This window comes from Pleurodeles waltl, chromosome 1_2, assembly GCF_031143425.1.
Source record: "Pleurodeles waltl isolate 20211129_DDA chromosome 1_2, aPleWal1.hap1.20221129, whole genome shotgun sequence".
NCBI lineage: Eukaryota > Metazoa > Chordata > Amphibia > Caudata > Salamandridae > Pleurodeles > Pleurodeles waltl.
This window is the reverse complement of record NC_090437.1, coordinates 628,592,513-628,608,962: the sequence shown is the minus strand read 5'-3', so window position 1 is coordinate 628,608,962 and position 16,450 is coordinate 628,592,513. Positions and strand designations below refer to the sequence as shown.

The window sequence follows — 16,450 nt, the reverse complement described above, 5'->3', positions numbered from 1 at the left end:
TCACACTTCTGCTTAGACACAAGCCATCATCCGCCCCAAAACCATTAGGGGATGCTACTGCCCATTTAGCACAGAGGTCACTGATCATCTCTGAAGACTCCCTCTCAAACTACCATCCTTTTGGCTCTGAAAATCAGGTTGGCTCCAAAACAACTTTTGGCATCCGTGTTGCCTTCGACATCAAAACCTCAGTCAACACCAAAGACTTATTCAACACCAAGGAACTAGGATGCTAGGCAACCGCACCCGTTTATTGATTCCCTCCTAGGAACAAATCAACCAGGATTTCTCCACCATCAGACCCTATACCTCGCAAGAGGAAGTTGGCTGTTAAGGAAGAGACCGATCCCAAGCCTTCCACACAAGAGCCTCTTCCAGGGAAACACAGACCTCTACCATGCACTACGCCACCACTACCTCCCACACTAACCATCCTCTCCTTCGTCAGCTACTCCTTCACTGTTGGCCCTTTCAGACTCCCTGCCAGGGTTACCTTACTCCACCTTTCCAAAGGTAGATATGCATATGATGCAAGACGAAGAAGACTTCCTTGTGGAGACACTGCCCAAAATCTGAGAGGTCCATTCAGTTCCTCCCCATGTTAAAGAGTAGGTTAATATATGTCTCAGAAAAAACTAAATAACCAGCTAGATCCAGGGTTGTCTACTTGCAGGTGGAAAACAAGTTTAAACCCTCCCCCAACTAGCCCACATACATCAAGGACCAGATTACTCAGTACTTTCTTGTTACCACATTTCCCGCAAGCGTGCCTCTATCCAGGCCACTGATGATGCTTTTCCTCCAGACAAGGAAGGTAAGAGGATAGACACGGCTGGTAAGAAGGTAGTGGTAGGAGCGCCTACCCACGAGCAAATAGCCAACTCAGTAGTTCTTCTGTGACGCTACGATAAAGCATAATGGGAGGAAATGGAGCATCTCCTCAAACACCTTCCAGAGCCATATGATGAAGGAAGAGAAGAAATCTGAACATGAACACAAGCATATTATGCCGCCATGGCTGACTCCGTAGCTCTGATTTCAAACCTGAAGTACAATAGCATCTCATCAACGTTCGACAGAGAACTCCTCCGTAGAGCACATGTTGATGAGATGCCTGGAAAAATAAAGAAGCAGAGATTGCAAAATTAATGGGTGTTCTACAGGACATCATGTCCTACACGTACAAAATAGTGACAGCCCACAAATCCTCTGTTGATCACACTTCACCTGTTGTGAGGAAACTAGGTCATTGGTTCCCAGCCTGTGGTCCATGGCACATTCCTAGTGGGTTTGCAGGCCTGGGCCGGCAGGAAGGCACTTCTCCAGCCGGGGCCTCTGACAGAAACACATGCGCGATATTATATTTATTACTTCCTTTGTGCAGCAATTTTAAAAGCACTGCAAAGTTCCTTGTACATCCGGCAGCTTTAGAGCAAAAATTAAGCGTCAAGGTAACTCTGGTGATTAATATACCTGCTAGAGAGAGATGGAAGTTTTGTCTAGTGGCAGTTTTGACTCATCTGAGGTAGCGCATATGGTTTACATGCCTGCTGCAAAGAATGTGTATCATGCAAAGAACAGTATTTTATGTGCATAGCACAGTGGGTTACTGCTTTTGTCACAGATTCTTTTGTTACTGTGCAGTTCATAATAAACAATCATAATCTAGCACAGTGACTTATGAACTGCAATCAAAGAGCTGCAAGCAAACTGCATGGCACAAATTAGAAAGTTCGTTCCCCCCCCCCACTCTTTTCTGTTCCTTATTCTGCTAAAAAAAAGGTTTGCTTGCAAAGAAATACATTCTTATTATTGAAGACAATGCTAACCACTGTGTTATGTTCTGAATCCTCAGTTGGTGCTTCTCCAGACCAAGCACTCTTAGAAAATGCCAACCAGTGTGGATGACAAGGGAATCCTACACCTTGTAGTCCCCTGTAAAGTGCTTCGACATCCTACACTATTATGAGAGGTGCGATAAAACAAATTAATTACATGTGACAGAGATGAGAGGCCTTTATGGTTTTACTTTCTTTCCCCACTATGTATTTATGTGAAATAGCTTTCCCAGATGTTATGTGCCTAAAAAATAAAAACCGAAATAGCTTGGGAAATGTATAATCTGACCTGAGGATTCAACTTTCCTACAGTTAAACATTGAAAAGTTAGTTGCAGAGGTGAAGTGCCAAAATTCCCATTAAATAGTTTCGATTTTTGCATATTTTTAAATATAAAATAATTATATCTTTAATAATTCAAGTATTTGTTTGGTGTGTAGTTGTTTGTGTGTTTTTTGTAAATTACTGTTTTAATGTTTGAAATTTAAATCGTACAAATTGCTTGGGTGTCCCTGGCTTTCAGTAGTGATTCAGTGGGGGTCCTTGGGAGTCAGAAGGTTGGGAACCACTGAACTATGCCATTTCTTTCATCAATAACAACAAATCACCTCAGAAAAATGGGTGCAAGACAATATAGAGCATAGTTCTTGTCTCAGACTTCATCGTACACTTCCCAACACACTACCCACGCACTCACAAACTCAGTACCAAACACCTTCACCTTCTGCAGGAAGAGGTGTGTGCACATCTGCCAAAGAAGGCTATAGAGCCCCTATCGCCACAACACCAGGCCACAGAGATATATTCTCTGTACTTCCTTATCCTCAAGACGGATGGATCAGCTCAGTCCTCGACCTCCTGCCTATCAACTGTTACATCCTGTCAAAACATTTAAGATTGGCCACATTGAAAGAGTTCATCCTCCTTCTGCAACAAGGAGATTTTATGGTGGCGCTCAAACTCAAGATACCCTTTTCCACATTCTCATCCACCCTGCTCATGGCAAGTACCTGTTCTTTGCGGGAAGTGGTCATCACTTCAAATTTTAGGTATTGCCTTTTGGAGACACCATGGCCCCAAGAGTGTCCACAAAACGTCTGGAGGTCATAGCAACATACCATTGCCGCAAGCCAATTCATGTATTCCCCTACGTAATTGATTGATTGATCAAGCGCTGCAGCGGGATACTCTGCTTAACACACACAATCAACAGTCTCCTTGATTCACACACTGGGTTTTACCATAAACATTACAAAATTCCATCTTCTGGCCTCCCAGTTGTAGCCTTTCCTTTGGATCCATACTCCACAGCCTCACTGCCAGGGTGTATCAGAAACAACAAAGTGTAGCAACCCTACAGAAATTACTAAGTTTTCAACCAAACCATTATATTCCAGTGCCAAGCCGTGTGCCTTCTGTGGATGATGGCATCTTGCATCATAATAGTACCATAAGCAAAGTTGCACAGGAGACCCTTGCAAGAGTGTCTGGCAGACCAGTGGTCACAACGTCAGAGGGAAAATCTAGAGTTGGTTCATGCCAAAGCGCATCATTCTCTGCAATGGTGGACACCCATTGTAGGAAGCTGACTATGCAGTATACCAGTGTAGGGGTACACTATGCAGATAGTACAGGCGTCCCTCATTGGCCTACGGGGGGTAAAATAAAATTGCTAAATGCTCTCTTTGCGGTAGTGTGGACGAGCAGTTTAGGCTTATCCGAGGATAGTTCTAAGGATTTGTTGAACAGAGTCAGTAAATGAGACACACTCAAGAAGAAACTCTAGACCAATTTAGAAAAATAACATAGATTTATATCTTAATTTAGGCACCAAGATCTTCAAGATCAGGTAAGTACTTTTCGAGTTGTATTTTCTAAGTGTTGAAATATCACTATCAGATTTGAGGCATAAGCCTCGAATGCGGTAATGTTATTCTATGGGGGAGAACATACACTACACAGGGTCGCTTGTCAACGACTGACAAAATTGTTCTTCTGGACTTGAGTTAAGTAAGGGGGCCAAGGTTCTAAGAACCACCAGCAGTTTTAGGTTACCTGCCCTGGTGTGTCCAGGTGTAGAGATGCTCTTAGCGGTGGTAGCCTCAGACGCTACACATTGAAGTCAGTAGGAACAGTACCTGTGAGAAAAGGGCTGCAAGTGGGGACTGGGTGACCAGTCCAACTAACCCAAAGGAGGGCTCGGTTCTTGAAGGTTTCTAGGACCAGGGTTTACAGTCGGTTGGCTCAGACTGTGGGGCTCAAGTGCAGAGGTATCTTGTCCAGCGGGTCACTGACATTAGAAGCTCACTTCTTGGGGTCGACCTTGTGATTGGGGGCCGAGGGGGGAAAGACACAACAGCAAGGCCACTGTTGGTGCTGGCCTCGGTGGTGCTGATATCCCTCATCGGTAGGTTAGTCTTGGCGGTGATGGTGTCCTGTCTGGGCACTAATCAAGCCTTGGTGGTTGCAACTGGCTGGGGTACTTCCGGGTATTGGTGCTGGGACGCTCCAGGCAGGGAGGCTCAGCGTCTCAAAGACAGGCTAGGTCAATGGGGCTGCACTCCTGAACACCCTGTATCCTGTTCCTGGTGAGATGCTCCCTCGGTGGAACCGATGGTCAGCAAAACGAAGAACTGGACAGTCGCAGTTGGTGCCTGCAGGTGCAGGGAAGTGGCTCCTCCACTCCAAGGGAGATGCTGACTGGTGGGGGTTGGAGTGCTGACAGTCCTCCAAGGCTCTGGGTAAATGCACAGTTGCAAGACAAGTCTGGTCTTTGCAATTGTCAGTACTGGAGCAGGCAGGCAGGGGTTTCTGCCCAAATCCACCGCTAGTCCACAGTTCTTGTGTCTTCGGCTCTTCTGTGTCCTTTTTTTGTAGTCAAGCAAATTTGAGTTCTGGTGTGCAGGGCACCTACATTCTGAATGCAGAGGCTTTGAAGCCTCCAACCCAGATATGCTGATTTACTAACCATCCTGTTGGAGGTGATAACACCTTCTTTCAGAGCAAGCATTGTTTCTTGACTCTATTGGCAGTCTAGTTGATACCAGTCAGCCAGCACCCTAGAGGATTAGTAGGTTTTCAGGGGGCACCTTTAAAGAGTGCTTGTCATTATAAATCAAATTCTGGCATTAGCATGGACTTAGTAAGACGAGGTGTTTGATACCAAACACCATAGGTTTCAGTGAACTCATTATGAATCTGGGTAGCTCATAATGACCAGTGCCCAGTACATACCTTAAGATGACTTCCCTGTTCACTGGCAATATCCAGTAATTGAACTAGACATCACAGGGCATACACCTACTCATGCATATATGTCCCTATATAAAATATAATGCACCCTGCCTTAGGGCTTCAAGGACTGCTGCAGGGGTGACTTGCATATATCATATGCAGTGACTTTGGCATGGCACATAGTGAGTGTGCCATGTCGTGTTTTCACTCATGGTTTGCATCATGACACTCAATCTACAGTGGCAGCCTGTCAATTTGTATGAGGGGCAGTTAGGGTGGCATAAGACATGCTACAACCCTTAGGGACCCTCTTTAGTACCCATACCCTAGGTGCCATGGGTATCATTTACTAGGGGCTTACAGGGGTGCTGAGGTTTGTGACAGTTCTACACAATTGAGTACTTCATTTTTAGGGGAAAAGAACACTGACACTGGAGCCTGGTTAGCAGGGTTCATTGCGCTGTCGGAGTCGAAAACTAGCATCAAGCAGATCAAGAGGTTGCTGGGGGCAATCTGCAAAAAAGTCTGGATTCCTACACCCATCAACATGGTGTCAGGCAAGCCTTTTGCAGAGCCAGTTCATGATGCAACCATTACCTCGAGGCCTCTCTACTTTCATGGGTTGCTCACTTAGCTTGCCACACAATACTGGGCGGTGGCCATCTCAAAATCATGGTTGTCTATCCGTTTTCTAGAGCGCCTGGCTATGCAGCTCACTCTCAAAGCCTTTCTCTGAATTATTTGGGGGAAAGTGGTTCTCATCAAAACAGACAACATGACAACAACATATTACATGAAGAAGCAAGAGGGCACATATTCACCTCCATTCTTTCCCCTAGCTAAGTCCATCTGGGATTGGGTGATTAACCACAAGGTTCACCTACATTTGGGACATCTCCCAGGAGTAGCCAATCGATTCAGCAGGACATCTCAAGAAGTCCAGGAGTGGGAACTCCACCCCCTAGTCCTTCAGATAAACTTCAAACAGTGGAACACTGAATATAGACCTATTCACTAATGCAAATTGGCCAGGCTTTGCCAGCAAATACCCACTCTCACCGTCCCTGGGGAATACACTGTAGATAAACAGGTTAGGGATGTGTGCATACTTTTCCACCTGTCCCACTGCTTCCATTTGTCATATGAAAGCTCAGACAGACTCTCTCATTCTAGTTGTTCCAACTTGGGCCTGCCAGGCCTGCTTCTCCACCCAATTGGAACTCTGCATTTTCCCCCATGAGACACTTCTTCTCAGAACAGACTTGCTTGCACAAATGCTTGGCCAGATCAGACATCTGGACCCCACATAGCTCAGTCTTTCAATTTGTCATCTGAGGTCTCAGAGTTGGGGTACCTGCACCTATCACAAAAATGCTTGTCTATCCTTAAAGAAGCTATGCGCCCAAAGGCACACTTGTTATGCAGCAAAGTGTAAACTATTGTGCACTTCAGCATTGTCAACAAATCTGATCCTTTAAATCTTACAGTACAGGAGCTAGTTACTTACTCCACCTACAAAAGGCAGGGTTGGCTTTCACATCTATCCTTCATCTAACCGCAGTTGCTGCTTATATGCTGAACAGACAACATCTCTCTGTTCCGGACACTGGTGGTTAAAGTATTTATAAGAGACTAAAGAGAGTAATACTCCCCAAAATATTTCCAGCCACACCTGGAAGCTCAATGTAGTCCTTACCAGACATATGTGGCCCCTATTCAAAGTTTTGCACTTGGGGCATCTTCAATTTCTTTCATAAGAGTCGGCATCGCAGTAGCCATTACTTCCCTTAGGCTCATTAGCAAGCTGCAATGCCTTACCTTCCAAGAGCCCTTTATGAGAGTCCACAAAGATAGGGTAAATCTCAGAAATATATACATATATCTCTACATATAGATAGATGGAGATATATAGATATATATTTTACCTAGTGGCGGTCGCTACTACCACAACATCATCACAGCGACCACGATGTTGCCGACGGATGCAGCATTAACCTATGCCACTTAACAACGCTCAAAGGTACTGCTCGATGAAAAATCTCCAGATCCAGTCTGACGACTGGGGGAAATTCTAAAGGAAGTAATCTGCAACTAGAACATGTCTCTATCAGATAAATTGCACCTGGAAGCTCAGTGTAGTCCTTACCAGACATATGTGGCCCCTATTCAAAGTTTTGCTCTTGGGGCATCTTCAATTTCTTTTATAAGAGTAGACATCGCAGTAGCCATTACTTCCCTTAGGCTCATTAGCAAGCTGCAATGCCTTACCTTCCAAGAGCCCTTTATAAGAGTCCACAAGGATAGGGTAGTTCTCAGAAATATATACATATGTCTCTACATATAGATAGATGGAGATATATAGATATATATTTTACCCAGTGGCGGTCACAACTACCACAACATCATCACAGCGACCACGACGTTGCCGACGGACGCAGCATTAACCTACTCCACTTAACGACGCTCAAAGGTACTGCTCGATGAAAAATCTCCGGGTCCAGTCTGAACCTGGGGGAAATCCTAAGGGAAGGAATCTGCAACTAGAACATGTCTCTATCAGAAAAATTGTTACCGAAGGTAAGTAAGTTGTTTGTTAGGACCATGTTTCCACAGAAAAAGGGTTTTGTGACTTGCCTATATCTTTGGCACCATTTCACAAATCTTCTCAAAAGTTTCCTAAAACAGTGCCTCGGTGATTCTTGTTGCACACGGAAAGCTTCAGGATGATCCGTTAAGCAGGGGCAGAGAAAAGAGGGGCGGGGGTCAAAAACGTTGCTATTCCCAGGTTAATTCCCATAGGACCTTTGAACAAGGCTACAGCTCGAGCCACTGGATGAAATTACGCCAAATTTGGCAGAAAGGTAGGCTTCGGTATGCAGATTATGCTTTTTGTTATTTGGTTTAAAACCATTCAATAGTTTTTGAGTTGTTGAAGTGGAAATAAATACATTTGTATATCTAGGGGCATGGATCCGTCGCAGTGTTTTTGCTGCGATTGCGGCGTATTCACGAATGCGCGTGCCAACAGGAATGCTGTGATTGGCTGTCCGCAACCTGACCAGAGAGTTGCAGCCACTATTTTAGGTAAGGGGACACGGTCCCCAGGGCTGAAAAGTAAAATGAAAAGTGACATAAGGATTAACATCCAGTTATGAAAATTACTTTAGGTTAAAAAAAACAACAAAAAAAAACTTTGAAATTCACTGAAAAAAACAAAGGTTATGTGTTATAGTTAGGAAATATAATTAAAAAAACATAGAAATTCACTTAAAAAGACAAAGGTTACAGGGATGTTATATTTAGTTTCTGAATTTACTTGCACAAAACCAGAGAAATTCAACAGTTATAGTTGGAGTTATTTCAAGTAACTTTAACTCCCCGCCTAAGGTAACTATAACTCGCACCTCGGCCATGCACGTTTTTTTCTTCAATAATTTGACTTTTAATGTTTCATAGATTTTTTAAAAAATTGATTGACGTTATAAAAGGTGTCATAAGTGCTGTAATACATGGATTATTAGCAGTGCATTGAAATACATATATATCCAAACTAAAGTACACAAAAATAAAAAATATAAAAGTTAGTTATACCTTAAATTTATAATGTACGCACAACCTTCACATTATTATTAATAACACTTCTCAATACAGTTTTCAGCACTCTAACCACACAACAATAACTATAAATCACCTCTGTACCATGCACCATGTTCTCAAATTATGGGATTTAGGATGTCATAAGTGTTGGAAATGTTATGAGTATAAGTGATGCATTATGAAAGGGTGGAAGCAATACATAGTGGAATGGTGAGTTACCTATAAAATTAAAAGGAACATAGTTGGCAGGTCATTTAGAAGCAGACAGTAGCCTTAAAACACTGCCTAGAAGGTGATCTTATGGAAGCCTTGTTTATTTTCGCAGTGAGAAGTTCTTTTTTTTTAATACACAGTACTTACTGTTTCTGGTCTTAATTTACATGTGTTTTTCCTTTACATCTTGCTCAATGCTAATTGGAGATTTCGGGTGACATTCTTCTTTTGGAAGATTTTGGGGTAATTTTAAAATTATTTTATTTTAAAACAGCGTCCGCCAGTGGATGGGGTACTGCGCGAAGGTCATATCAGCCTCTCGGGTCTACAGTTACGAGCACATGCAATGTTTTCTGGCGAAGGTCTTCCGCTTGGAACTGATACTCTTGAGTATGCATGGCTGATTGATATTCAAGCTGGAACACTCACAGCAAAGGTCACATCACCCCAGGTTTGACAAATTGTTTTTTAACATGTAAGAATATATAGTTGTATAAAAATATACTTAAAAAAATAATAATTGTGTAAATGCATGCTTTGTTAAACTTCTTATGATAGATATGTGCAAATAGAAAAGCTGCACCGAAAAATAAATGTTAGCTATTCAGTGGCATGTTTGGCTGTAGATATACATGCTCTGCATGCTCCTGCCATCCAGTGTTGGGTTCGGAGTGTTGCAAGTTGTTTTTCTTTGAAGAAGCATTTTTGTGTCATGGGATCGAGTGACTCCTCCTCCTTCTCGGTGATACTGCGCATGGGCATCCACTCCGTTGTTCGATTGTTTTCTTTCCGCCGTCAGGTTCAAACGTGTCTCTCTCTGCTCCGTCTTCCTCTCGCTCTAGTTTCGAAACCCTTCTTTCTGTCTATTGCTCCATGTACGGTATTGTTTTTGATTCTTTTCCTACATTCTGCATTCCTACATTCTTCTGCATCTCACTCCGTTGGTCCGAGAGCCAACTGCACTCCCTCTGGGGTTCCCCCACCCGCTGGGTCCTACCTCAGCACCTGGCAATGACCACTACGCTGCGCTGATGGAACGGATGCTGTTTGGAGTCTGTCCTTGGTGCCACGCAAAATACCTGCACACCAGCCAACATATGGTGTGTAATCTATGCCTCTTCCCAAACTATCAAAAAGCTACCTGTGACTTCCGCAAATCCTTCAGATTGAAAAAGACCTTTCGGGACCAAAGAACTCGTTGATTAGAAATGGCGCACAAGACTCTGGAAGACACTCTGGACATCTTCAGGGAGGAACACACCCAGGAGGAGCCAGAACAGGAGGAAGCCTTCTCCATCCAGGACTCTGATGTTCAGTCGGACATCGAAAGCCACCAGGTGACATTGGTGCAGCCCTTGAGTACCATGGCCCCTACTGCCCCCTCTAAGACTTCCAAAAAGACCCTTACCAAGGTCGCCGGACTGCCACTGCCATTAGGCCATGGCAGGTTCCATAAAACAGGCTCAGGTGCCCCATCCTCCGGCTCTGCACCGAAAATTGCTGAGACCAAGATATTGCCTTTGGCGTCAACCTCAGCATCTTCGGTCCAAGATATTGTTGCTCCTTCCATCCGACCTTTGGCACTGATCACTTCAGCATGAGCTGAACAAGCTCCACCTCTGTTTCGGCTCTGAAAAACAAATGTCTTCGGAGCTGAAAGAATCTAGTCCATCTTTGGCCTCACCATCTGTGTTGAACCCATTTTGGAGGCCAGGGATGCTCGTCAGTGCCGCCTCCACATCCAGGAGGGTACATTGCCCATTATTGCTCCCCCTGTTACCTTCAAGAGGAAACTATCCATTCAAGAGGCTCTGGACACTTCACCACCTCCAAAGAAGACTAAGGACAAGGCTACCACTACTACTCACAAGCCTTTTCTTCTTCCTCCTCCTTCTCAGACACCTTCTTCACCACCTCCACCCCCTGCTTCCCCTCCACCACCATCCTCTTCATTCACCTGCCTCCCCTACTGCAGAAGATATAACACAACATGGTTCCCCTTTATTCACTGGGGGAGATTTGGGTGACACACAGCAGAACCCAGCTCCATGTCCGCCATCCCCCTCATCCCATAATTTCACAGATCCAGACCCAGATTTATACCACGCACGACCCTCACCACCGGAGGATGCCAAATCCTACCAGCAGGTAATAGCTCGAGCAGCCGCATACCACAATATTGAGCTGCACAGGGACCCTATTGAGCAAGTCTTTCTTTTTGATACCCGAACGTCCACATATAGGGATATCCAGTTCCTCCCCCGCTACATGGTATGCTTTGTCATGCAGACAGAATTTTTAAGGAACCAGTTCGCTGGAGTAGACAAAAATTACAAAGCTTCTCCCTCTGATCCACTTAACATAAGGTCACAGGTCCTGCCAGATTCTATTGTGGGTACCACTATATATGTAAACGGGCCAATAGTTTGGGCCACAGGAGACACTTATCCTCCAGACAAGAAGAGCAAAAAGATTGACGCCGCAGGTAAGAGTGGCGCCTCAAGCAGCCATCTCACATGCGTTACTTGCCAGGTATAATGTGGCGCACTCGGATGTGGTGGAGGAACTCCTCCATTATCTCCCAGATGAGCACCTAAAAATGGGACAAATGATTGTCACAGAGGGGCAGACATTCGGTAATAACTCAATTTGATGTGCCCTAGATGCCACGAACACGGCTGCACATAGTATCAACACCAGCATTCTAGTACGGAGACATGCCTGGCTTTTGAGCTTTGGTTTTAAACCAGAGATACAACAAGCAGTACTCAATATGCCCTTCAACAGGAAGCATATTTTCGTCCCTCAATTGGACTCCACCCTTGAGAAGCTGAAAAAAGACAGACACTGCAAAAGCCATGGGTGCTTTACAGTTCCTGGATCAGTTACAATGGATTTAGGCCCAGATCTCTGTACTGGGGTGAATGTTTGACATTGTTCAGCGTTCCGTCCATCATTGGTTCTTTTTGCATTTGCTGCCCCATGTGGGAAGGGTATGCCTAAATGTGGGTCCCTTGCTCTCCAGCCACTGGAGTCAATCTAGCCTGGCTGATGAAGGGTGATACCCTGAAACCCATTCTAAGATGCTTGTTTCCAGTCCAGAGAGGACCTGGCTTGGCAGTTTGGGCTGGACTGTTCCCATGGGGAAGAGGGTCAAGACTGATTTGCATATGGCTGGGTCCAAACTGGAATGGTATTGGTGGCACAAAAACGATGGATTTAGGCCCAGATCTCTGTACTGGGGGTGAATGTTTGACATTGTTCAGCGTTCCGTCCATCATTTGTTCTTTTTCCTTTACAGTTCCTCTCCTAAAGTTATTTTTCGCCCCACATTCAGAGGTGGTTACAAAGCGACAAGTACAGAGGCCTCCACTTCTCAGGCCAGACAGCCTTCCAGTTCCTACTCACAAGGCTTTTACAGACGACCCAAGGCAGAGGCAAGAGCACCACCACTCACACCTCTACATCAACATCTAAACAGTGACTACCTAGGTCTTCCCACCCACCACTCCACACCTGTTGGGGGAAGACTTCAAAATTTCAATACACAATGGTTCAAAATCACTTCGGACCAATGGTTCCTTTCCATTATCCAACATGGTTACTGTCTGCTCATTACCACGTATCTAAACAGCCCCAAACTCCCCCCCCCCCCCCCCAACTCAAGATCTCTTAAGAAAACCGTCTTCTTATCAAACCTGAAATATAAACCCTTCTTTTCCAAGGGGTGCTCTCTGTACCTCCTCATTCCCAAAAAAAGACTGCTCTCTCATGCCCTTTCTGGACCTAAGGCCCTTAAACCACTACATTCTATCAAAGCACTTTCACATGGTTACTATTCAAAATGTTATCACCCTCTTACAACAGGGCGACTTTATGACAGCCGTAGATATAAAGGATGCGTACTTCCATATCACCATCCATCATGGACACCACAGATATCTCGGATTCCTCATTGCAAACAAGCATTACCAATTCAGGTTTCTTCCTTTTGGAGTCACCACAGCTCTCAGGGTCTTCACAGAGTGCTTAGCAGTACTAGCAGTAGTAGCAGCGCATCTCACAAGAATAAAATGTATACATATTCCCCTACCTGTGGATCTTCTGCACAAGTTAGGGTTCACACTCCACTTTCCGAAATCCCACCTTCAACACAGTCCTATCTAGGAGCTATTCTCAATGAAGATTTGGGGATAGCATACCACAATTCAGCTCGTCTTCACAGCTTTCAGTCTCTCATCCCTCAATTTCGAGAAAGTTCTTCATACACAGTCAGGACCATGATGCAACTGTTAGGGATGATGACCTCCTGTACTTCCATCGTTCCTCAGGCCAGACTCCGAATGCGTCCCCTACAACAGTGTCTGTCTCATCAGTGGTTTCAATCACAGGGTCACTGGGAAGATGTAGTGTTTAACCGCCATATTCATTGCTTTCTGCAATGGTGGAACACCACTAACTTGTTGAAAGGGGAACCTTTTCTAGACCCTGTGCCTCAGATAATTCTGACAACAGATGCATCACACAGGCTGGGGTGCTCACCTTTGAGAACTCCCAGTACAGGGCCAGTAAGATCCATTTCATCAATACCTACACATGAACTTCCCCATGCTTCAGGCAGTATTTCTAGTCCTGTAAGCATTTTTTCACCACCTCGCTCACAAAGTTGTCTTCATCCGCACAGACAACATGACAGCAATGTACCACTTTCAGAAATAAGGTGGGGGGGGGGCGCAAAGTCACTCCAGTTGTCACAGCTCTGTCAGACAATATCGAAATGGGCTCTCCACCATCATATTCTCCAGGTTGTAGAGTATCTGCTAGGAACGGACAACGACTTTGCAGAGCTGCTCAGCAGGATGCAGCAACAAGTCCACGAATGTGAACTCCACCCGCAAATCCTTAAAAAATACTTCCGGATTTGGAGAACACCACAAATAGATCTTTTCGCCACAGCAGAAAACACAATGCAGGGACTTCGCCTCCAGCTACTCACATCCTCTATCCAAGGGCAGTGCTCTGTGAATGAGCTGGTCAGAGATATTTGTCTACGCTTTTCCGCCTCTCCCTTTCATTCCATTTCTAACCCAACAGATCAGGTAGACATCTCTCAACATGACCCTTGTAGCTCCCACATGGGCGCATCAGCCCTGGTTCACCACACTATTGGACCTCTCAGTAATCCGCCACGAGAAGCTTCCCAACAGGCCAGGCCTTCTCACTCAAAACCAAGGTCAGGTCAGACACCCAGACCTCAAATCTCTCAACCTTGTGATATGGCTCCTGAGGTCATAGAGTTTGGTTACTTGGATTTGCCTGCAGAATGTATGGTCATTCTCAGAGAAGCTTGTAAACCCACTACAAGAGCATGTTATGCTGCAAAGTTGTTTGCTACTGTTATTAATCCCATTAAAGCTACTGTCAAAGACATTGTCAGCTCTTTGCTTAATCTACAAAAAGCAAATTTAGCTTACACTTCCATTTGCTTACATCTTGCAGCTATAGCTGCATATTTACGAAACAGACAACATACATCTCTGTTTAGAATTCCAGTAATCAAAGCATTCATTGAAGGCCTTACACAAGTCATTCCACCAAGAGTGCCTCCTGCACCATCTTGGATCCTCAATATTTTCCTTACCAGGCTCATGGGACCTCCTTTTGAGCTACTTCACTCATGTCCTCTTCAGTACCTCACATGGAAAGTGGCTTTTTTTAGGTGATGTCACATCTCTCAGACGTGTTGGTGAGCTCCAGGCCCTAACCTTGGACGAAACATTCTTCCAAATTCATAGGGACAAAGTGGTTCTTCTCACTAATCCGAAGTTTCTACCTAAAGTGGGCTCTCAATTCCATATTAATCAATCCATCCAGTTACCAGTCTTTTTCCCCGCAGCCTGACTCAGTTGCTGAAAGAGCTCTTCACACTTAATACGTTAAACGTGCATTAATGTTGTACATTGATAGAACTAAATAATTTAGGAAGACTGAACAACTCTTTGTAGCTTTCTCACCACCTCATAAAGGCAATCCAATATCTAAAGCAGCATAGCTAAATGGATAGTAAGATGTATTCACACTTGTTATGCTAAAGCAAAAAGACAACTTCCTACCACTCCCGGAGCACACTGTATTAGGAAGAAAGGAGCTACTATGACTTTCCTTGGAAATATACCCATAGATGACATCTATAAAGTAGCTACATGATCTCCACTACATACATTTACAAAACACTACTGTGTAGATGTACTGGCACACCAGCAAACCAATGTAGGCCAGTCAGTACTGAGAACACTTTTCCAGTCAACTGCAACTCCCAAAGGCTAGCTACCGCTTTTATGGAGGGACTGCTTTACAGTCTACGCAGAGCATGTGTATCTACAGCCACACATGCCGTCAAACGGAGAATGTTACTTACTTAGTAAGCATCTGTTTGTGTCATGTAGTGCTGTAGATTCACATGCACTCTCCTTCCTCCCTGGACGCCTGTGGCCATTTCAGTTACTTTATACTTGCATATAGTTTTTCACTTGGCACAGACATCTTTTTCTATACTTACTCCACAGTTCTATTCCTTTTCTCTCCCGGCTGTGGGAAAACAGTCTAACAAAGCAGTCGATGCCCATGTGCAGTATCACTGGGAAAAAGGAGTCACTCGATCCTGTGACTTGAAAATGCGTCTTTGAAGATAACCAACTTGCAACACTCCAAACCTAACACTAGATGGCAGGAGTATGCAGAGCATGTGAATCTACAGCACTACATGCCACGAACAGAGGATTTCTGGGTAAGTAACATTTCACATTTTATACCAGCGTCATTAGAGTTTTACTTAAGTGAATAGTATGATATTACAACACAGCCTTAGAAGCTAGTAATATGCTTGTTGATCTAGAAAAGAGTATACTGCGGTGCAGAGTAACATGAAAAAAATGGTAAAGCAAAGTAATAAGACTATGAATCTAAGAACAGTGACCACTGAAAAAAATGCAGGGTTGCGGGAACCACTAGTACCAGCCTTCTAAGCCTTTCAGAATTTTTCAGGAATAGTTTAATGTTTTTGCACTTGTGGCTTAAAGGCTGCCCAACTGTTCAAAAATAATTTTTCATCTACTCTGGCTTTAGAGGCCTGCCCTCTTATCTCTTTGGAATCACTGCAGAGCGGCACTTGCTTTATTTATCACAAGTTTGAGAGATGTTGAGTGGTCAAAAGGTTTAACATTTTAGCAGGCTCTATCTTGTCAAAATACCAATTCAGGATTCCCTATATCAGAACAAGCAACAGAACCATAACTTTAAAAATAAGCAATTACAAGGAGCTTACTTCACCAGGTCTACAGCATCTTTATTCCTTAGGGTATGCAATTTCGATGCTTACAAGGCTGTTTTTGGGCCAGTCCCATGGTTGTTCAGCCTCAGCTCACTTCAGTCTCTCGGTTTCTTTCCACAGTGTGGATGCTAGGTTAGCAGACTAGACGTTTAAATTGTCTATTCCACCTCATTTCCCGTTATTCTTGGGGATGTTGTTTCTGTTTTATGTATCACAGATGATCGTGATTTTCAGGATC

The 16,450-nt window shown here is 44.3% G+C and overlaps 1 protein-coding gene across 20 annotated transcripts in view; it reads left to right on the top strand.

Annotated features, from left to right (window-relative positions):
• The window catches only part of BLTP1 (bridge-like lipid transfer protein family member 1), a 1,779,540-nt gene that overhangs the window by 373,735 nt on the left and 1,389,355 nt on the right, over positions 1-16,450 (top strand). For all 20 annotated transcript variants that reach the window (XM_069242474.1, XM_069242454.1, XM_069242518.1 and 17 more), the window contains one exon: positions 9,157-9,333. In XM_069242474.1, coding sequence (XP_069098575.1) covers positions 9,157-9,333 — 177 coding nt within the window. The remainder of the gene's footprint in view (positions 1-9,156; positions 9,334-16,450) is intronic.